Source organism: Polyodon spathula, chromosome 3 (assembly GCF_017654505.1).
Source record: "Polyodon spathula isolate WHYD16114869_AA chromosome 3, ASM1765450v1, whole genome shotgun sequence".
NCBI lineage: Eukaryota > Metazoa > Chordata > Actinopteri > Acipenseriformes > Polyodontidae > Polyodon > Polyodon spathula.
This window is the reverse complement of record NC_054536.1, coordinates 8,510,517-8,534,907: the sequence shown is the minus strand read 5'-3', so window position 1 is coordinate 8,534,907 and position 24,391 is coordinate 8,510,517. Positions and strand designations below refer to the sequence as shown.

The following is a 24,391-nucleotide window of genomic DNA, read 5'->3' as shown; positions in this document are numbered from 1 at the left end:
TGTACCCACTGAGCTTCCAGTCCGGTGCTTTCCTGAGGATCTCCAGCCTGCAGGGCTGTGCCTGACTGACGTTTCTATCTGCCATGCCATATTGTTCAGGCTTCCTGATTTTAGTTTTTATTTATTCATATCCTGGCATCCAATGTTGAAATGATGTCCTGGCATAAGGAGATCTAAATCACCATTCTCAAAAGTCTATGAAATATATAGTTTAAATGTCAAACCACATGTATATAAAGACCATATTTAAAGACTACAAATACACAGATTTATACAACTGTTACTATTTCATTTTTTCCACCGTTTGCTTCAGCAGCTCTGTGGTTGCTATTTATGCCTCCCATAATGTTGACAGGATTGCCACACTAGATGCCCTTATGGAAGAGTACATTGCTGTGGCTGTTGTCAGCACATAGCACAAAAGATTATTGCTTTGGAAACCAGGTTTGCAATTGGAGTGATTTTTCTTCTTCTGATAAAATAGTCCAAGTCTCCGTTTCGTTTGTGTGGTCCCCCTTACCTTCCAGTAAAACAGAACATCTCATCCTGTGTATAAACTCTCTTGTTCTCATTCCCAGCCCCCCTACATGCAATGTTGAGACCTGCCCTCCACCTGCTTTCATATCTGGGAGTTCCAGAATGTCTGAATAACACTATCCCAACTTTGACATTGAAAAAGTGGGTTGATTTCTTGCTGTGGCTCCCAGCCTGCAAAAGAACTTATTTTAACCTGCCCAACAGTGGGAATCTAATTACTTGCTGTCATCAGAAAATGCTTTGCCAGCATGGCCTTGTGTATTACCTTCCCTTTAATCAAGGTCTGGCACTGCAAGCTGGAAGCTCCTTGTGGCAAGGTTAAAGACGGTAAACAGTATTAACAGGTGTGCACACAATTTCATGTGGTAATACTTTGAATAATTGACCATTTCCTGTCAGTCAAACCATGTTAGATTTTTTTAATGCTACTCTTTGAAAAAAGTCCTTAATTTTAAAGGAAATTTGGTGGACTGGGAATAGGCAAAGATGTTCTGCAGGACCGCACAAGCGAAACAGAGAGTTGCACTATTTTATTGAGGACGAAAAACTACTCATTAAAAAAACTCATTTCCAAAACAATAATCTTTTGTGCTAGGTGCAGACAGAAGACAGCAGCCACAACAATGCCCCCAATGCACAACAGGAAAGCAATGTATTTTCTTGTTGTTACATACAACTAAAATAAAGGAATAAGCATGCTTATATTTTGAATATAGTTCACTCAAAGTACAGTATGGAGTGCAAGAGTATGATGCTGTGATGGTACTGGAGTCTACCAACAGGTGGCAGCACTTGTCACTCCTGTTAAAGTCACAACGTGGCGTGGATTAGCCAGTGCATACTGATGTCTTATATTTAACTAGGAATGCATTATGGTATCAAACCAAGTTAAATAACAAGCTAATACAAGTGTAACATTGCCATTACTCTGTGTGCTGTCAATGTTGTTAGCTGGTATTTTAACAAAGATAAGCATTAACTAAAACAACCTGAGTGCTGATTGGAGAGCTTTCCTATCCTTGGTTAACAACATTTAGATGCATTAAACTACTTAAGATGTTAAACAAACTAACAATTTTCAGGAATATCAAACCTTATTTAATTAATCAAACTTTATGAAAGAACACAGAGTCACTGCGGTAATTGTACATTTCAGCTAACTTTATATTAGCTGTCCACAGTGTAATCACAATAAGGACTGCACCTGGAGCAACAGCCATCCCACACAAAACTCCTGACATCCATCACTGGCTGTCTTCTAAGTACATACCTAATCCTCCTTAAGAAACATGCCTGACTATTTAACCTTTCAGCAAACATAGTGTGTTACATAAAACAGAACACATTCCCCCACCCCCCACCCCCCCACACACACATATAAAGTAGAAGATCACTTCAATTGTAGACATTTTCTTATGATATGTGTTTATTAAATGTTCAAGCTGAAATATCAGGGTTATCTCAACTAACTTGTTGTTGTTGTTGTTGTTTAGAGTTACTTCATATCATTTTCTTTTTCACTCAGCAATTCCTGGCGACCTTTTAAAACGAACAAGTCTGAAGCACCCCTGTGACCCTCAGAATCAGGTCTTACCTTCACGTTCCACTGGTACAGTATTGAGTAACCATTAACCAGTGGATGTGAGAAATACTACGTGGTTCAAATCAGACCACCTAACCCAATGAGTGTCAATAACACCCCTCCCTGATTGCACAATGCCTTGCTTTAGACCAAGCTCCCGATATCAATGTGATCGAGTGCTCACACAGTGCATGCGCTGTCCGGAGCCGGGCTCAAGAGAAAGAAGGATGGTGGAAAGTTCTGGAATTATTCCTTGTGCGCATGATGCAGAAAGAATGGGATCCTAATTTAAAAATAACTAAGATATGATGTTAATAAAATCCTGAATAAATCACATACTTATTTCCACCAGACAGCATACTGACTCTGTTTTTAATTAGTCGTATATTGTACGAGTTAATTGCAGTCTGTAAATTATTCAGCTTTTAATTACAAAGGACTGTGCTCCTCAGCTTTGTTTTTAAAGATTCAATCTTAACGTTTGCGGATTTCGGATGACAACTAACTATGCAAGCTGAACTCAGACTGGAACTCACCACTATCAATGCAGATAAAAAAATGATTTTCCCAGTAGACATCAAACATTATTTTAAATCTATTAGACGTTCATAATAGCAGTTCATCACTTTGTTTCTATAGCCGGAAACAGCATTAATGTTGTTCAGCAATATAAGTATGGTTCAGCAATATAAGTAAAAATGGTAGAGTTATGCCCTTTGGAACACTTACATTTTTTTACATCGTCTCTTTGCATATTTAAACATTTGTTTTGTTGGAATGAATATGTTGAATATAGGTGTTCACATTGTTCTGGAGGGATAGATGGCCTTTCCTCAATGCTTACTATCTTCATGGAAGTAGGAGGAACACCATTTATGGTACGCACCACATTTTTTGGAAGCTATAGAGGAAATGACAGTTTTAAGAAGGGTACAGTAAAGGCCAGGTCATTTTTTTGGGCAACACACCTGGAACAGTTAATAAAAATGAATCAGCATGGGCTGCAAGCAAGGATTAAAAAATGAAATTGCTCGGAAGTAATCCTTTAATGCTGCCTTTCTGAATACCAATTCTAAATGGACGTTACTAACACTGTGTAAACCAAAATGTGGTCTTTTATTGTTTGAGTGAACTGATCAGACTGCAAGTTAGAAGCCTAAAATCAACATGAGCTAGTAAGACTCCATTCACCCAGGGTAGCCCCATATTTAGGTCTGCAACCCCGTTCACATTTGTGTTTTTAAGGGGCCCTTGCTGTTCTCTAGTCCCTAACCATTATCAGTAAAGACTGAACATTAGCATTACCCCTTCTCTTGGAAGATTACCCAACATATGACAATAACAAAACCCTTGTCCCACATATAAACAAATACTTCATTAAGGGAATCGGCCTAATCTAAATACAGCACTCCACCTTCACATCTCAAATACACTTTGCTCAACAAAATGCACGATACATAATAAACCACTGCTCTAGCGTCAATAGAATAACATTGACAATAATAATCACAATAACAGGCATTGAAATATTACAGTGAGGGTCTCACATGGTGCATCTAATATTTGTGGATGAGAGCAGTGTTTTATGAGTGTGTAAAAGCAAGCAGCTAAAAGAAATGATCGGCATTTTAATGTGAAGACTCACACTTCTGTAGCTGTGTATATCGCTGCATGCAAAATAAACAATCCTGCAGTTTCTATGTTTATCGCATAGTTACTAAATAACAAGAAGAAGATGGAATTGTGACAAATTAAGCATAATTATGAATGCACTGCAGCTCGTATATTATGTGACAAAAACAACCTGAAAACGTCAACCCGCTAGATTTTTTTTTTAATTTAATATTTTTATAATTAAAGTTGTATGATGTAGAAATAATTACCATTCAATATTGATCCACTGCCGTCTTGCCTAGCACAGTGTTCAGCTTTCTATTTACCTTTCGCGCATGTCGGAGTATGGGAGTGTCTACTGAGCTACGTAACCAAATTGGTCATGTGATACAAAAAGCCGGCCCTAAATCTGCTTTGCGTTCATACATACGTAAAGGCCGGCCCTGGTCTCGGATTGCAGGCCCTGGGCCACATCGAAACAGCGGCCTAAACCTGGGCCAGACCTGCCTTTTCTTTTTTTGGAGTGTTCACATATGAGAAAAGGCCCTAGGCTGCCTCAAATCTTCATATAAAGGGGGCTAGACAACACATCCCAGTCTCCCAGTGCTTATGTTTCAGCTCAGCATTAATGACACCTCACTTGCCTCAAACAAAGTACCAGTATTAGAGCTCATTAGCTCATTATTTACTGTCACATCATTTAACACAAATCTCAATGTAATATCTGGTAGCACTAGCACACCAACATGGAGTGCTTGAATGTAATACCACATGGTTCAAACTCATCTTGTGGATATTTGACTGTAGGGGTCAATGAAGTTTAAATACATTGCAAGCACACTTGAGAACGCTGTGCTCAAGCTCAGCTGCAAGGCGGGAGGATGTTTCCAATGTAACCAGCCCAGGACACAGCGGAATAAAGAATTGATAAAGTGGGGTACATTTGACCTTGTGTAGAAGAGATGTATGTTCTGTGTCTGGAACAACATTGTAACTCACGCCATGAAATTGATAGCATTTAGATATTGTCAGGAAAACAGAGTTCACAAAGTTCAGCTTCATGCACACACAGTGTTAGGCAAGATATTTAAGACAGGCACTTGACAGTGCGAATGAGAAAAGCTCCCTGAATCCTCGCCTGACGACAGACCAGCTCCGTACCTGAGCTCTCTCCGAGAATATTAGGTAACTGATAATTATCTGATTACAATTTGGTGCTACGTTGTTGTGTCTAACGATAAATGGTTAATCTGTATGTGTGTAACTTTTGAATATTGGAATCAATAAATGGAAAATCACTAACATAGCAAGTGGTACTGTGCACACTCATTCACAGACATCAGATTTATTTCCTTTCAAAGCTACTGCATTTAGCTGCTCGCTTTCATTTTGAATGTAATGAACATTGTTAGAGAGCTGGTGAACAGCAAGAGACGGGAATTGTAATACAGCTTTCTGGTTACATAACTGGATACATAGTCCGTAAAAACCCATTACTGATTTACATAAATGGTTTAAAAAGCAATCACTTGACTTACAAATGTACAGAAATAGGACCCGAAATGCACAAGAACAAGAACCATTTTATGTTACCGTGAAGAGGCTTGCCTAATACAGCAGTGATTAACCATTACAAAACTTAGAACAAATCCCCTCATTTGTCTTCAGTGTACATGTATTGCCAACGCTGATGCGGAAACCAGTATTGCTATGAATCCCTCTGATGTTGCTAACGGCCGTAAGATGTTCTGGTGTAACGTGTTTGCATATAATTGATGCTGTCACTCTTGAAACTGACATTGTGAAACTCTTATCCCGATACGGAATTTTATAACAAATAAATACAAAATGGACAGCAGCGTGTCACAGGTTAATCTGCAATCCTTCCCAAAGCTTCTTGTTTCAATAATATGATGCCATAGGCCCTTTAGCCCACCACACAAGAATGGCTTGGTTTAATCTTAGGGTTTATTTATACCTGTTCAATAGAAATGAATGAACTTCTTTTAGGGCTTATAGACTGGGCTCGAGGGATTCTAAATGTTTCTGCCTGGATGCTGAATGCATGTGAAAAAAACTGGCTCTGTCTTTCAGCAAACACACAGTGAGGGCAGCGGCATGCAACCCTGTCCAATGATGATCGAAGAGCCCTCTGGATTTCATAGTCTGCTACTCTGGATATTAATTCTCTGGGGGCCTGACTCCACTCTTTTCAGCAGGATTTCCCTTTTTAAGAACCCTGTGAGGTTATCTGACATATTAAATTCTTGCACACTGAATAACAAACTGTATTACTTATCGGCTTCAACCATTTAAATATGGGGGTTTTGTAGCCTGTCACCAGTATTCAACATCACTTAGTCAATGTTTGATTTTAGACTGATGAGAGATTACATTGCAAACTTAGTACAGTAAATATCATGAGATATTGCAACCCCTACCCATGCATGCGTATGTGTTCATGCACTATAGATTAGAGTACATACATCATTTTGTTCTAATAATCTTCATAGGATTGCAGACATGATTGCAGATATGCTTATTTTTACTTGATTAGAAAAAATTCTAATAACGTACCCACGTCAAAACCTAGTTAGGGATACAGCAAATCAATTTTGTTAAGCCATTGACACCGAATTCACGTTTGTGCATGAATAATTAATTATTTACTTTATATTTAGTATGTTTCATAATGTTTTGTTGTACTTTTTTTTTAAACGACGGGAACTCCACATGTGCCATTTGTATTCCAGAGCATTACCAGTAATGCAAGATGAGCCCCCGGAGAAGCAGCAGCTGCTTACTGATATATTTTAATCATGTGTATAAGCGGGTAAAATATTAGAATGCAAATGTATTCCTGAGTACAGTACGTCTTGTCCACAACAGAAAAGCAGTTTAGAACTATGGTGACGTAATTCCCGCAGTCATGTGAAGGTTGAAGGTGTTTTTTTTTTTTTTTTAACAGGACTCAAACATCTCTACCGTTCAATTATGCCACCGTCTTTCCGCAAAGCACTGACTTGCCTTTGGTCCAATTCTCACCCATCAGGTGAACCGAAAACGCTGTTTCCGGAGACGATAGACGGCGCAGTCACTGCAGTCTTCGCATAGATGAAACTGCAACTGACAGAAATAGCAAGGAAACTGGACAGCGAGCGAGACAACAAATGGTATAGCGCAAGAAGAGGCGTTTCCTAAACAAAACAGCTTTAGTTTTTGGGACACTTGAATGCAGTTTGAGAGATAACAGAGCTATCTCTTTAAAGGTGCTGGAGATGTCTGGGAACCGGGTGCAGTTTGCAGAACTACCACCCCAGAGCGAGCGAAAGGGGAGCCTGAAATTAACTAGTAAGAACTTTTCTTTTCTCTTGACTTCGTGCTTCTGCTGGTTAATAAAATCACGTACTTGCTGACCATGTACTGCGAGATGATGAATTTGCGGTATTTTTGAAATGTGTGTAAGTGAAAACTTATTTTGTTTTTTATGTTATATATATATATATATATATATATATATATATATATATATATATATATATATATTATATAATAATATATATATATATATATATATATATATAAATTTACTACACGCATTGTATTTTGTGGTCTATCAACTTATATAGGAACATCGCTTTCCGGTGTTGAGGCTGGTAGTTCCTACCTAAGTTAACGAAATGATCATCCGATGGTGTAATCTTTTGACTATGACATACAGAAAACAAGAGGGGCTACTAGATTATTATTTTAAATACGTTGTTCTCCAACCTGTTGCGTTTATTTATGTACAGTCAAATCTGTATTCAGACACCATTCACTGAAACAGTCAAATAGTGGCCTTTTAACACAGGTGGTCTCTTAAAAAAGGGCCCATACATTTTCTATGTGTCTCTGACATGCCTTCCTGTAATTCTGTATGTATGTATGTTTAAAATACACTGTAAACGACTCCAAGATGGAATGAGAACAAAAGGAAGCACAGCAATTGAATTTCATTCATTTAGCTCATGCATTTATAAAGACATTATTTGTGACAGCAATGAATATGCCCAGTTCTACTTTCCGTTTCAAAATGTTCTGGATCTTTCCACGCCAAATTTGTCAACTACTTTCCGTCTTTCCAAGTTCACTATCTTTAATTCTGTCACATCTAGGGTGAGGAGGACCTTTCATTTCTACATGTTTTCTCTCTTGCTTTACAAGAAAGCCTTGTATAGTTCTATTGATTACAGATGAAAGCCCGCTAATATAGTTGCTAAATACACGTTTGAGTCCCTTTTGGGTAAGAGAATTGTGGTCACTGGTCGCGCTAGACAGGTGGTCTCTTAATACAGGTAAATTAAAGCACAGATATCACTGTGACGAATTTAAAGTGGCCACTTAGGCCAGGTGGCCTCTTAATAAAGGTGGTCACATGAGCAGGTTTGACTGGTTCTCTTAACAGTAGAAAGTGACTTGTGAGCTTATCTGTTATTGCATTTGGCAAGGCTGCTGAAGTGCCCCATAGATGTCAACTTTGTACTTTAAATATCAAATGAATGACTTCATTATAAAAGTATAACGTTATTGTTAAAGATGTAAATAGTAAGTATAGTTCTCTGTTGCTTTTTGATATTTTATGTGTAGAGCGGTTTTGACCTGAGTTCACAGTTGTGATGTTCTTAAGAACATAACAAAGTTTACAAAACAAGAGGAGGCCATTCGGCCCATCTTGCTCGTTTGGTTGTTAGTAGTTTGTTGATCCCAGAATCTCATCAAGCAGCTTCTTGAAGGATCCCAGGGTGTCAGTTCAAAGCTGCTTGCTTTAACAATATGTAGCCCTGCACTGCCCCCGTTGCACCAGAGCCCTGCACTGCCACGATCTCTGCCATACGAACTGCCATCTAACACCAGCAGTATCCTTCTACATCCAAACGGGGTCATCCCCGAGGCAAAGGCAAGGCACTTGCTGTGGCACAGCGGAGGACCACCAGGGAAAGAGAAGCCACCAAGTGGTTAGAAGAACAGTGTGTTACATGCTTGTAATACATTGAATCAATATTATGTATTGTTGCTGAAAACTCAAAATAAAACAATTAATAACGTTTGTTACATCTCTGTGTTTTAACCAGGTTAATTATTAGAACTGATTATATATGAATAATTGTTATTTACATATAGATAACCGAGGTAAATGTTCATACTTACTATGTGGTCAAGAATTCATGATCTGTTGACGTATCTGCCTTGCCTGTGGCACAGGGTTGTGTAGGATTTCATCAATGTCACCATTGTCCCCTGGTAACATTTCTTCTCCATGCTCCAGACCACGCTGAGTGGCAGTATTGTGCAGAATGCACCACACCAAAAATATCTTGCATACCGTAGCAGAATCCCAAAACATCTTGCAGTGTTGTTTCGAGTATGATTGTGAGCACTGATGTATTTTGTTTCTGGTTCTGTGTATTAATTTAATGAATGAATTTAAAATTGGGGTCATTATCCATGGTTTTAGTGGGTGTGCACTGTCACCTGCAAACATACTTTTAGTGAGATATTAAAACAACTTCAAGTGCAGTATGTTATTCAGAGGACACCCTCACAAATACAACTTGCCTAAAAGCCAGCCTCCTGTTAGAAGCCCCTGTTCACAATTTCTAAATAAACCACTGTTCTGTAGAATGAATGAATCGTGGCATACACCAGGGTACTTGTCAACTACATCGATGATGATATCAAAGGGAACGTATCACCCCAGTGCTGGCTTCTTTGCATTAGCTTCCTGTAAATTTTAGAGTTGATTTTAAAATACTGTTATTAACTTACAAGGCACTAAACAACTTGGCACCAACCTATTTAGGAGAATTGCTTACCTCATATATCCCCAATCGTAACCTTAGATCCCTGAATATGGGATTGCTTGTATTCCCTAAATAAAGTATGTTAAATGGGGAGGAAGGGCCTTTTGTTATAGAGCCCCCAAACTTTGGAATGAGCTGCCAGCACATATGAGGGAAGATGAGACTTTAAAACAAGACTAAAAATTTGTTTGAGCTGGCATTTTTATAATATGTATATGTATATCTGTTTTAGTTTTTGTATCTGTTTGTATTTTATCTGCAATATTAAGATACTGTGCTTACATTTTATATTTCTTAAACTTTTTTCAATTGGACGTGTTTGTTTGTTTGTTTTGTTTTTATAAGTTTGACTATTTTTGTCCTGTAAAGTGCTTTGAGATACACCTGCATGAATGGTGCTGTAGAAATAGACTTTGATTTGATCTGCTGATACAATGAGCATCACATACGACCTGCACATTTATAGAATGATAGTGCTTTACTGTTTCGCAATGCAGGTTCATTATACAAATCTGAGCGTAATGTAACATGTGTGCAATCTGTGGCACCTAATACATTAGGGATGCCTGCCAACTGATAGAAAGCATGTTTGGTATTATGATGTCCTGCCTCGCCTTTTGGGAATTTGATATACTGTGCTGCTGTATGATTTAGTTCATTTGTGACATCAGTCAGTATCTTTCACATTGATGACTGACTGATGCCCGATCCATCATCTATCATCTGGATGGGTCCTGGTTGCAAAGTTTGATATGGAATTATTGTGTGCAAGTTGAATATGTTTAATATAAATGCAAATTGGAATAAGAAATTGCTAATAATCATAAAACACATTTTCTTTCTCTCTGTGTGTGGGATTCTGTTTTATGTTTTTGGTTGTAAATGTCTCAGAGATACAGAGAAAACAGATGTCTAAATAATGTGATTGTTCTCTTTGCAATTGTTCTTTTTGAATCAGTTTGACCTATTCTGTGGAAATTGTACACACATCTAAATCTCACTAGAGTGTGACCTGCCCTTGACAGTTCTGCCTTGTTGCTCATCCATCACTTGTGTCGTTATCTATTACTTTAAAGATGGGGAAGTTTTGTTTTCTCCCCACATTGTTGTGTAAGAAATGCAGTGATGTGCATAATTACACCAGCAGGTGATCTCTGCTGTTGTGCTGGTATGCCTGAGGCTGCACCTTTATGAACCACACTGTTTTAGTTTTTATTGTCTAGGTGCAAACAAAATGTGGCACATTTCTAGGCATCATCTTTGTCAGTTGTTTTTGCATACAGTGTTATTAAAATGACAATGAACTGCTTGATATGTATTTTTTTTCATGAGATATATATTACATTTTGAGCCATCTGTTGAATACTGATGAATACAGAGGAAGCAACATATTTTCCACTTCCATTATTATCTAAGAAATTGCCTTTATTAGCTGTTGAAAAACTGTGAATGCAATTCATTGTTTAAGCTTCATTCTTATTCACTGGTAAGGCCAAAAATAAAATATATTGGTTTCTAGTTGCAAGGGGAAACAAGTGAGGGTAGGGTTGGAAAAAATCCCCTAAACGATTTGTTGTAACTTTACTACCCTTTACAATTGCAACACATCGCGTTGCCAATTGCACCATTGTGAATCTGATTACTCACCTTAAAAAAGTTACCATTTCCATCCCCTCCTGAAAAAAAATCCTGGCTACGCCACTGCTGCCGGGGTTTATTATTTAAAAATAAAAATATATATTTTTATGTTTTTCGTAAGTGTGTAGAGAATATGTAAGTGTGCAGTTTATTTCAAACCTTAATAACATAACCAAATAGTGTCTAAGACCCTTCACCGTTATATTATATTATATGAGACACTCACTTTTTCGGTCAGCAAAATTATGTGCTAAAAACAAAGTGAATTTGATGTAACCCTTTTAAAATGGCAAAAAGACAGCACGTTTGCAGTTTTTCTACAACAAAAAAAGCTAAACCACCAACGCCAGAGACATCAACAGAAACCGAACCTGACCGACTCATGTGTAATTCAGATTGTTAACAGCACGAGAGTGTGACGATACTTCCATTGATACATTATCATACAATTATCATACAATGCCATATTCTAACAACTTGTAGCTGACATTGGTAAATTGTTTAATAATTACAGTAAGGCCAATGCTACTGGAGCCTTTTGAATAGGGCTGAATTGGATACTGTAAGTAGTAAAGTGGTAGAAGTATATTTAGAGCTTGTGTTCTTAATGGTTTCTAAGATATGGAAGGAGGTAATAATCAGGTTACCAAGGGTTAGTCTACGAAGGGTTAATCTGGACAGTAGCCAGTATCAAACTTGATCATGTGTATCCTAGAACACAGCTTTGTACCAAAACGCAGAAACAAAAAAGTGACACTACCACAGGTCCACAATGTCAGGGCTACTGTTACATTTTGCCCTAGGAGTTTTCATAACACTGAAAATATAGTCTGCATCTCAGATGATTTATAATATGAGATATTACCTGTTAAAAAAAACAGCTGCATCGTCAACCTCCACAAGCTTAATAAAGCATTCTGGAGTGCCTAAGCTTAAAGAGTCAGTAGCGGGGTTCAGAAAAATATAGCGTTACATGTGCTGCTACAACTGTTTAAATAACATACCTGTGATTCTTCTTTTCATTGTTAACATCCTGACAACTTTTTACACTTATGACTTTAAAGCTCGTTTCAAAGCTCTTTTCAAAATGTCCACTGTAGTGCACTGATAGTGTAAGGATTATTGCCCACATTGTCAAACAGGTAACACAGCAATAACGGAACAGAAAAGGCAGAGCACTTGTTGTTATGTTGTATTTATTTATTTATTTATAAGCATTCTTCCTGCAGTGAATCAGAGGACAGATCTCAAACCCCAGTGCACTAGAGCAGACATTTTGAAAAGTGCTTTGAAACAGACTTTAAAGTTACAAGTGTAATAAGTTGTCAGGATGGTAACAATGAAAAGAAAAATTACAGGTTATTTAAACAGTCATAGCAACACATGGGGATATATAGCCAGTTTAGGGATTGGCAACAATTATACTAAGTGCATATAATTTTCAGGTCATGCTAATGTTTATCAGAAGTAGACTTTATCCAAGAATAATAATCGCAATAAACAAACTGACACGTTAAAACAATTGGGAATAAATAATGAACTGACCCATTTCTAATCTAATAATAGCATATATTGTGTTGGGCAAAGCTGTTCATTGTTCTTGATGAGCACTGGATTTATCAGCTGCACCATCCCTGGCACAATTGCACCCTACACTAATAGTCAAATGCAGGAGCTCTGAACTGGGTGACAAGAGCCCTGTGAAATATATGTCTCGCCTTGTTGTAACTTTGTTTGTTTGGAAAAGGGACCAGTGTAGTTTAATCGAAGAGCTATGTATGATTAGCTGGGATTGGCAAATTTACTGGGGCAGTCAGCCACAAAAGCCTTTGAATTTAAGTTTTGAGACTCAAATTGTAGGCCTCTTCTGTTTGTGTAGGCCGACATTCCCCACAAATACTGAAATCATTGTGGAGAATGTCAGTGTGTTATTTTGTGGTTTTAGAAAGGCCTCCAATTCTGTAAACATAAATACTGATTGTGATGTTGGAAACTGAACTCTTCTGTGTGGACAAGAAGGAATGCAGTGCCAGGGGACCCTGCCAAGTAGCAAAAGACAGAATGTATCTGTGATATGTTTAACCTTCTGAAGCAGTTTGATTGAATTACAGATAGCAGGACAAGGTCACGGATAGCTGTGTTTTCTGTTTCCTAGTTCATTCACTGTGTTTATTGAAGATGTTTCCAATTAGAAAAGCAAAAATGTTACAGTTTGCCTTTGTACGGAGCACTAAACGTACAGCGAAAAGTGATATAAACTCTGAACTTCAGTACACTGCTAAAAGTCACTAAAGCCAGTTCCCGGTTATGCTGGGGAGCAAGTACTCTCCATAGAGTAATGAAGCTTGGCTCATCACATTACAGGGGGCACTGTTGAGCAATGTGTTCCACATGATTAACTGTTGCTATCTTCAGCTTCACTTTTATGCTGAATAACTGGGATTATGTAAACTGGTTCAGTGTTTATATATAACCCTGTTACATACCAGTACTACAGTGGACTATATTGTGATTGTATGTGGGATAGTTGGGTTTCTTGTTACTTCTTCAATGCATATATTCGTGATAAGGTTTGAGTCAGACTTTTACTTATAAGCACAGAAATGTTTTTTGGCTAGTTTTATAAGCCTTGGAATGGCATGCTATATCAGTGCTTATTTTGCTGAAATAAACCACAGATGATTTTGGAAATTCTCGCCGTTGAAAACACTAAATGTGTATTGCTTTCATGGATGGGTATTACACATCTAATGCTCACTACAGTAGTTCAGGAATAATTTCTTTAGCTTGTGTTAGAGGATTGAATGCTCTTGTTCATAGAAACTGACAGCATATTAGATAAAATAGGAGGCAAGAATCATGAAATGTGTCTTTATGTTTCTCTTTAAATGCAAATTTTGCCTGTGGTACTTTAATAGCTATATCTGATTGATATTGTAGACTGTATGTCTGGCCAAGAATAGCAACCATTTGAAATGTTAAACAGCTGTTTTTTTTTTCATTGGTTCAATTTGCATACTTAAATTACAAAAACTGAAATAATTGCTTTTATTAAGTACCCGCAATCATTAAAAAAATAGTTTTTTTTTTTCCTTTGGTGTAAAATGAGTTGTTTCTTAAAAACAGCATTAAAGTGTACAGATGGATCCGAATTTGAAGTAGTCCTGAAATTTTGAAACCTGTACAGACTTCATTGCGCGTCAGGCATTCCCGTTTTGAAACGATAAGCCAGCTGTTTTCAAAGCTTTTTAGTGTGCTGCTCTTTTCTGGTGGTGTTTACAGTTACTATTTAAGTCTTGTAAGAAGAGTAAGTGAACTTGTGAGCCTCAGTGCTTCTTAGAGGGAAGTGGAAATGTATACCTTTGAGAAAATCACTTCTTAGTATATCATGCCGGCTCTTTGAGCATGAGTCAAATCTGAATGTATTTTTATCATATATCGATCTATTTTCTTCTTTTTTGATCACCTCTTCCCAGTCTAATCAGGAATTTACTCTAAATGTGTGCTGTAGACAGTTGGTAGGATATAATAGGCCCACACATTACCGAATTACCCTCCTGCCATTGTGGTGAGTTTTCACTTGTTTGTTGGGCAGCTATTAAAAGTTTTAACTGTGGGCTTTGCATTTAACTTAACAGAAAATAAGTGAAAAGAAAAGACTCATATCTCCTTCTGTTACTCGCGTGACGTCTTCTTCATATACGGTCTAAACTTGCCCTGTAATTCCCACCTGCAAATTGAGAAGGTTGTTTTTTTTTTTTTTTTTTTTTTTTTAACCATAGGCCTTTTTTTTGCTATCTTACTGTAAATTTATTTATTTATTTATTTATTTTGCCTTTAACTTAATCCTGCAGGCTTTTGTGTTTTCAGTTACAGTACTTGGCCAGCAAAGGAAAGTAGCAGTTCTGGTTTATCTGTACCCTAAGAAAGCACTGTGCTGCATTTTATATGTCTTGCCACAAATATTTCTGACTAAATACAAGTGATAAAATTCAGACAGTAAAGTTCAGCAATTAAAGTTACATGTAGCTTAGGGCTTATTGCATTTCACATACATATTGTTGTAGTCGACTTTTATTACAATATATTTTCTTTAAAGCTCTAAGGGGCTGTATTTAAATAAAGTGGGTATTACGCTAACGTAAGAGCCCACAATACTAAGCTTGAGGCACATTGTTTGAAAAAGGTATAATTTGTTCTGTGTTGAACATTTCTGGGTTTCTTGCCACAATACATTGTACATGATCAATCTGTCCTGCTTTCCACTGGTTAACTGAAAACGGTACCATTCCAGGACACATAGGTCAAAGCATCCACTGTGTTGATGGATAAGCCAGGTGAGGTCCTGTCTACTGGACAGTAGAGATCCCCTTGTAGTCTCTGTAGGAACAGCCAGGTGTTAACGCCGGTGTCCTGGCTAAATTCTAATTGCGGTTGTGATAGTGTGACAGGGTGCTCGTGTCGTGTGTGGGTAGCCGCTGCTTAGGCAATAAAGAGAGACATGGGAGGTGGAGTTGAAATACCGGTACAGGCACGCAGGATTTATTAATACAAAAGAAAGTAGATCATGTGACGCTATCAACGATAGTAGCGCGCAGGGGACACATACAGTAAACTGTACAAAGGCAAAATAAAACACAGAACAAAAACTACAAATAAAAGGAGCGCTAGCCTTATAAATGTGCCACCCCGCTCCCGGAACCCTAAACTAACATACTTATGAGCTGGTATTTATACGACAACCCCTGCTGCATCATACAGCCTCGGCTGAGCACTGCCTTCACAAGCATCGCTTGCAGTTTCAGGGCTGCGTAGCTGTCGTTCCTGCAGAGCGGACGCTCTCCTCCTGAGTATATAGCTCCCCTCTGTAGCATGGCGTTGCAGTCACCCTGAGCCATCTCCACCAGATGTTTTTAAAATGACAGGCACTCGGTCAACCTGCCCACTTGCTGATTGAGGACCAACACAGCCAATCATCAACTGGCCCTCCTCTCAACCAAACCCAGCAGGCAGCAAAGCCTCAAACGAGTGCCCGTCTGTAAACGATCAATTAATCAAACAACTTAACTCCAAAAAGACACACAATAAACCGATTTCCACATATAAAATTACACCAACACTGATTCCCATCTGTGCAGGGCAATGGCCCTGCCACAGATAGACACCCTGGTTTTCACTCTGTTCATATGCACTGTGGTATCTAAAGACTCTATTCTTTAAAGAACATTATTTTTTATTTGAAATGTTATTATTGAAAGAGCTACTGTAACTTGTGTTTTGTCACAAATCAAAGTTCTGTATAGGCAGTTACCAAACTAATATCAGTTACAGTTTACATCAAATGTACAGTTTATTATAGCGAGGGTCCAATATTCCTGTAGCTTTGTAACTGTACTGAACGGATCAGTTAATACAACTGATGGAAAAAATATGGAGCAGCGCTGTGTTTAGATTCAATTGAAAACCCAAGGAAAGCTCTACCCTACTGTCAAAGCGATGAGCAACATACAGTCTAGTGTCCATCTATTGAGCTGCAAGCCATCGAGCCCCAAACACTCCATTGCTAATCCACTGTTGTCATCCATACCCGGGTACCCTGGTTTATAATATTAATCTGGTAATGAATAAGGAGTATATTCTTTAGCCTTGCACACTGTGAATCTCTTTTGACCCCGTGCTTTTCTAGTGCAGACGCAGCAGAACTGTTGGCTTTACAGTACATGCACATTGATGGTCGAAAAGAACCAAGAGCTGTGAAAACAAATTGGAAGGTGAATATCAATGTCAAGTGTACCGTATGGTGTATCTTAGCAGAGCTAAACAATTCCCAAATAATAATACAAGTCTTGTTTTCTTTCACTGCCTATCAAAATTTTTTTTTTGGTATGGAACATAAAAATCTGTTCTGTTTCATGAAGCATGACGTACCCATGATTCATGGTGTGATGGTACCATCCTTAAAAATACCCCACTGCTAAGCAGTTTGAAGGATGATGTCCATTAAGAAAAGTTGCCGCATATTAATGTTCTTGATGAAATCTCAGTCTTACTTGAGACCAATATTATTATTATTATTATTATTATTATTATTATGTGTGTGTGTGTGTTTATGTGTGTTATAAATGGAAACACATTCTATTCAGTGTGTGCTGTTACAGTATTATTTCGTTATCATGGTGATTTAGATAGGGTAGTATTCAAGAGGTGTGTGTTATACAAGAGATATAACCCAATGCTTCTTAGTTGTGTGCATTACAGTATGCGTTACAAAATGATGATAATTCTGTAACCCTGTGCACGGAGGCACTGCCTTATCTTGTTTCTCAATTATGTTTATATTCCTATAACTTTGCCTTGGCTTGCAGAGCAAATTGAACCTCATTAGATTGAGAGGTTTCTCTGAGCTTCAGTAATGCACCTCTCAGCTGTGGAATGTGCACACATTACAGACCTAGACATCAGTAAACCTTTTTTATTCAAGAAACAGCATAAGAAATACTGCATCATGCTGTAACTACTGTGTAGAGACATTTGCATTTAGTTATAATTTTTATTAACTCTCACACATAAAAACACATCGTGGTAATATACACCACATACAGCTTTAAACTCTAATGATCCATAAGCCAGCCCTGATAACATTGCTATTAGGCTTTGAAAATTAAATTGGTTTTTACAGTCAAATAATCTCCATTTGAAGTTGCAGAAGCAGTCATGTGCATCCCAAAAACCTGGGACAAAGCCCAGGCCTCAGCACCATGGGGTAAAGATGCATCAAAGGCAATTTGTGACTTTGTGTTAACATTGCCGTTCCTAAGATTGGTAAAATATAACCATGGAAGCATCCCCAACAAGACTGCAACTTCAGCCAGGAAACTCATGCCATAGATTATTTTTTAAAACATAGACTAGACAACACTACTACATTATACATATTTTACACTACAGTCTTTGGCCACACCTTTCAAGTACCCCTGCCCATAAGTTAGCTTGCAGGTAAGTGGAGAGCCTTGCCTTGGGGAAGCCATGGGCAGGGGAGCAGGGTAGCTGCCCTCCCTGCTAGACAAAGCCAAAGGCAGGAGGCTGGTGAGGAGGATGTGAGCTCTGAGCACAGCAGGGATGTAATGGATTGGGGTAGGATATAAATCCTTTCCTTACTGAGCATTGGACATATTGTTTATCCTAGGACCAATAAGATACCCGCTACTTCACTGACAATTTGCTGTGGTTTTGGAAGCATCTAAAATATGCTTAATATTGATGTGATTTGATGTATGATTAAAAGTGAGTTCCCTGCCTGAAACACCGCTTTGCTTCATTTCTCCAATAGAAATAGAAAGTCATGTGAAGAACTATGCAAATGTAATTAGTGTGGAATTTTAAACTGCATGCAGTGTAATAAATAATGTTTTTAAACCTAAACTTAACAGACTATGGTATCCTATAGAAATGTGTGGTTTTTATTTTTATCATGCCTTACCAGACTAAAAGGAATTTTCAGTTAAAACACAGTGGTAACTGCTGTCAGTCATGTTGCTTTTAAAGGAATAAAAACATCTCTAGAAATGTATTCAAAATATGAAAAGAATATATAATGTGTGTGTGTGTTTAAAGTATTTCCTTAGTTCCAGTTCTTCATACAGTACCTGTAAAAGGGTGGTTTGAACTAGCCATAATTAAGCTTTATTTGTCATATTCCCGTGCAAAGAATTAATATTCTTTGCAGCAACATTAAATGCAGATGGGTTCAACCTGTGAGTTCAATGCAGATCAGTAAATATTTCAATATGCTACCTACAGGGTGAAACTGAGGTATTAAGGAGAAGGTTACAAGGCTTTTTTGGCTTAGTGGACAAGGTACAATCAACTACCATAATAACGAAAAATGAAATGTTGTTTATATACAGCAACTGAGTTCATTTAATTATGTTTTGGAAATATTTAGAACAGCAGGCTTATACTGCATGACCATCTGTCTCTGATGGTAGTTGCATAGCAGTTTTGTATTCAGAAGGGAACTGGATATTTATGAACACAATGCAGACAAGTAATGCAAGGTCTTTCAAAGATAAGTCAGCTGTTTTTTATTCAGATTTTAATGTGCGCTGTGGTAAGTAGCAATAGGGTAGTGTCCCAGCCAGATGGTCATGAAGGGTGCCCAGATGTGAACAACTGGTTGTGGCAATGTTGCCCAGCCCCTGTGTGTATTTCTGTGTTGTATGTTGTGTGTAGTGTGTTAATGTTGGTGTATTGTAGTTGGTACACAGGATATGATATATGTTATGGGTGTTTAAAATGTATATGTGTATTTAGGCACGAGGATTGCACAATCACACCACATGCATGTTAAAGTGGGTAGTTAGTGTGGAAGCCTGGGCAGCACCATTAATTCACATGCAGGTGTACCGAGATTCCAATTGAATGATTGATTCGAGCAATCGAGTCTCGGTACAGCTGCATAAAAGAGGCACGTTTTCACTCACTCAGGGTTGTGTTCCATGAGTGGAGAACGGGTGAGAGAGAAGGAAAAATAACAGTAAATACTATTGCTATTGTTTGCTGGAAGTGCCAGCATGGTACTTGTGTTCTGTTCATCCACCGTTTGTCTGTCTGTCTATTTGTTTTGGCCCACGTGCCGTAACAGTGTTTGTGTTTTGTTCAACCTTTTATTTTCTGTATGTTTGTTAAATACGCGCAACAGCGCGTTTCATTCACCCTTTCACCTCTCAGTGCTGTGTGCTCCTTTCTGGTCTGACGTCACCACTAAAGCCAGCTTGTCACACTGGTAAAAAAAGATTCTGTTCCTGCAAGAAATCAGTGTTGGAAAGAAACCTAACATTTGGGATTGCTGTAGAGTCACAAAATACACTTTGACACTTATTTAAAAGGAATTCTTTGGACAGAAATATGGCAGTCTAAATGTTGCAATATTCATTACCCACTGAGTTACTCAAACTGCATGAACGCTTCATAATTAAGCAATAACTAAGGTTTGCGAAGCTTACAAAGAGATAGCAACCTATGGAGTGGCAGAGATCCAAGGTTTTGGTTCCTGTAAGGGACATTGTTGTCTCCAAGAACACCTCACACATCCTCTAGTTATACTGGGACCTATGCTTGGACTCTTTTTTTTTTATTAAAGAAAAAAGTCACTTAACTGCTGCTTCTGTTATTCAGTGCCACGTGTGAATGGAAGGCTTTTAGTCATTTGGCATTGCAATGCAAGTGAAGTGAGTTCGACAACATTATTGATATAACAATGGGGAGGGTGGATTTCTCGACTGCAGCTGTACAGCTGTATTTTTGATTGGCGCTCTAGGAGTGAGACTGTGCAGGCTCCTCCACTCATAGAAGTAATCAACAAAATCCCCTTTTATTCCATGCTTGACTTTGCAATACTGATAACACTCTTTAGGGAATATGCATAGATCTTATCAAATCACCATATAGGCTATATCCTCTAAAATAGGGACTGTAGGTTAAAGGGATACTGTAGTTTGTATTTAAACAAGTTCAGCGCACAGCACCTTTTAAATGTATGCTTGTTTAATGATGCGTCAGTATTAAAGGGCCGGAGTCCCGATGGATATTTCCAAGTTAGTTCTGAGTATGTGCAGGGACTGGTTTAATCCAAGTTCATATTGGAATTCATGGGGATTAGTTTCAGTTCCCATCAGTTTATTTCAGTCAGACCTGCTGCTGACACATACTGTAGAGGGAAAAAGGGTGGTACTTGTATTGGGCTGTGGAAGCAGCCCTGTTGTGGGTAGGCTACCGTCAATCAGGACTGAAACCAAGATAAAACCAAGGCTGGGTGTGAAACTGCACTGGGCTGGAGCCGAGCGCTGAAACTATAAGTGCTGAAGAAAATGACAAGTAGGCTCTGCGACAAAAAGAAGGGGGTAGAGTACAGTAACTCGAATACTAAAGCAACATGTGCTTCCTAAAACAATCTGCCAGAAATGTGTGGCTTTCCATTTTGCAATTTCTCTACTGGAGCATAACATTTAATTAGGCTACCACAAAATGAGGAGAGATATAATGCAGGGTTATATACTGTAAGGAAACTGACGTTACAATTCCCATTGAAATAAAACTGCATTAGGATCATAACAACAAGAGAAGGGAAGAAAACATGAATTATGACTCCTATAATGTATCATTTGAAGAATCACACCCAGACATTTTTGTATGTAGCAGTATACCAATCCCCTCATTGTTGTTGTGAATATAGGCTAGATTGCTTCTAAATTGTATATAATAATAATAGGTAGCCTCAGTAACTTAAAAATGAAGATTAATACAAATGTGTATGATTACAAATAAATCGCTGTGTAGGCTTACTACCTATTTATTTGTTGTAGTTTTTTTGGTTATTGGTATTATATGTTTCTGTTGCTGTAACCTGGAATCGTGCAGGTCCTAAATTAATTTAGTGGCAACACTGATAAAAGTAAAACTAGAAAATTACGTTTCTACCTGTTTTCCTTTAAATGTCAAGTTTTGTGCAACAAGTATCAAAAACATTAGCGCAGCTCCTCGACATGGTAATATTACAATATTACCACCATGCACTGCACACAATTTTAAAGTTTGTTGTAAACCCTTGTCATAATCAAAAAAGGACCAGGTCAAGGGATTGTTTTCAGGAATAATAGTACTGTTAGATTAGTGCTACCTGGAGCTGGCTTGGTGAAACCAGACAAATGTTTGGGAAATAAAGATGATAATTGTATTGCACTGTGGCCCCCAAGAATTTGGCGATTTGTAATGTGGCCCTCCACACATTTTTAGAGAGGAACAGGGCTAAAGTTAATATTGTAGTTTACTTAAAAAAAAAAAAAAAAAAAAAAAAAACTGATCTTCAAACATCAATAGTCTGTTCTGCAAAAATTACAGCAAAGTTCTGAAGGAACTTTTCCTCTTTGTCAAAAGAAGGGATTTATTTATAGTCTGCAAATAAAGTTGTTAAACTGATGGCTTTAATCTTTGCTGTTTCACATTGTGAGCTGGAAATGAAATCGTATACTTTTATAATACGATTAGTGTCTCTGCAATCTTTAGAATTACCCACAGCACTGACGTTGACTAAAGGATGCCAAGATTCTCACATTCATTACATTTGAACTGAGGTGATCTCCTGTTCGCTTCCAAGAAGCTGATGTGCAAACAGCTAATTGAACACAAAAGAAATAGAAATTAGTCTTTATTACTTGGCGTTAGCACAATATTACTCCTCCAGGAAAATGAAGAAATGTCACTTACTGTGTTCTGATTATTGGAAACCTGGGGAAAGCAATGGGGTCAAGTCAATGTATGCAAACAAGTACTGTAGCATATATAAATACATCATAAACGCATCGCAATTCATCAACAAAGCAGCACCATGTAAACCTCCATTGAGAAGTGTTCATCCAGTACTGTGGAGATCTTGGGTGTGTTTGTTTGTATGTTACTTTTCACATGTGCATGTGGGGGGGGTGTACTGTAGGTCACGGTGATTCATTTTTCACGACGCTAAAGGTTTTAATCTTGTATTTACAGCCGTCGTGGGGGGTCTATGTTAAGGCACACCTGTTTGCAAAGGTAAAACAAAAACCCCATTAATCTTGTAAAGCACAGTTTCGAGTTTGTTTTTATTCCAGAATATTTAAAGAATGCTCATATTAAAATACAATCAGTGAACATATGTTTGATTTTGCTGTAAGGTCACATATTTGTTGAATGCTGTTACCAGTCAGGAAGTTTAATATCTACTTAAATCACTACCAGGCTTTAAACCAGCAGGCCTGGGTGAACCTCACCTCTAAAATTAAGAGCAGATGTTAACAATCCACCAGCAAGAATTTATAATATGACTTAAACACACAAGCACTACCAGTGAGTGTAAAACTGCAAGCACTGTTGAAAAGGAGGTACGGGTTCCTGAGTGATCTGTTTGAGGGATCTGAATTCAGTTCATGTGGGGGTGAGTTAACATCCATCTTAACTCCCTCTTGTGAACCCTCCCTCTGATCCCAGTGCAATAGGTAGGGCCTTGAGCACTTAGCTGTTAGTTACCTAACTGATAAAAGCGAAAAGTTTGATTGCACATTTAACAAAACGAGTACGATACACTGTGTCACACATCTCTAAGGATTGACAGACAGCCTAGCAGAAAACTACCCATGGTCTTATGGCTTCAAAGAGCCATTTGTTATGAGATGCTATCAAATATGCTGTGGTCTTTTTCAATGGTGACCTACTGTAGTCTGTAATTTTAATATATATTTTTTTAAATATTGCATGTTTTGTATTATTACTCTAGAGGAGAAGTAGTTTTCTTCTTTGCTGTCCTTGTGTTATATTAATATTATTGCATCAAGCTTCTGGTCATAAGCATCAGAGCTAAAATACCTTCCCCTCTCTATTTTAAACCACAATTTCCGATCAGATTTTCTGAATTGCACTGTAATTCATGCATGTTGACTCCACCCAAGTAAGTACAGGCAGAGGATATTTGATTTCTTCTCATTTCTAGTATAAAGGTCTGGAACGAGCCAGTGCAGGTTGTTTTGCATGTCCTGTTGCAGGTGTTTTGGCCGATACTCAGTAAGTTACAGTATAGAAGTTTTTACAGCTGAGCCGTCTGAGTCAGTAGGTGGTGAAGTCACTATCCCCGGGCCCCACTTTAAAGCTGCGGCCAAACTGGCATCCTAAAACCAGGATCTGAGGCCTGGCTGCCAGCTCTAGGTCTAACCACCAGCCCAATGCAAAGTGTGTGTTCAGATTCTAGGTATTTATAAATCTTCAGAAATACCCATTTTCACACAACCACGCCGAACAAGAATTGAGGGTTATAGTGGAGGTGAATGATCTTGCTGCACTGCATTCTGCTTAAAAATGAAGCCTAGCAGTGACTGTGCAAATGAACAGACTATCCACAAGGTCAGTTTGAACTGAGTGGTATTGCATTTGTGTACTGCATTGTAATGTATTATTAGAAGAACAAAGCCTTAGTGGTGTCAGTAAACTCTGGTAATTGCTGTTCTAATAAACAGTAGGATCATTTTAAGTGGAATGAAATCAGGACTGAGTACAGCTTTAGCCAAAGCAAAATCATTTGCCCTAACTAGTTGCAAACACTGGCACAGACGTTAGCCACCCGAGCAGAGATTCATCCCTTTCAACAGCCCTT

General features: G+C 38.1%; 1 protein-coding gene across 1 annotated transcript in view; it reads left to right on the top strand.

Moving 5' to 3' along the window:
• Window positions 1–6,781: 6,781 nt before the first annotated feature.
• Window positions 6,782–24,391, top strand: part of LOC121312290 (sickle tail protein homolog) — a 211,875-nt gene continuing 194,265 nt past the window's right edge. The window contains exons 1-2 of the mRNA XM_041244217.1: window positions 6,782–6,906; window positions 7,003–7,084. Coding sequence (XP_041100151.1) covers window positions 6,904–6,906; window positions 7,003–7,084 — 85 coding nt within the window. The 5' untranslated portion in view covers window positions 6,782–6,903. The remainder of the gene's footprint in view (window positions 6,907–7,002; window positions 7,085–24,391) is intronic.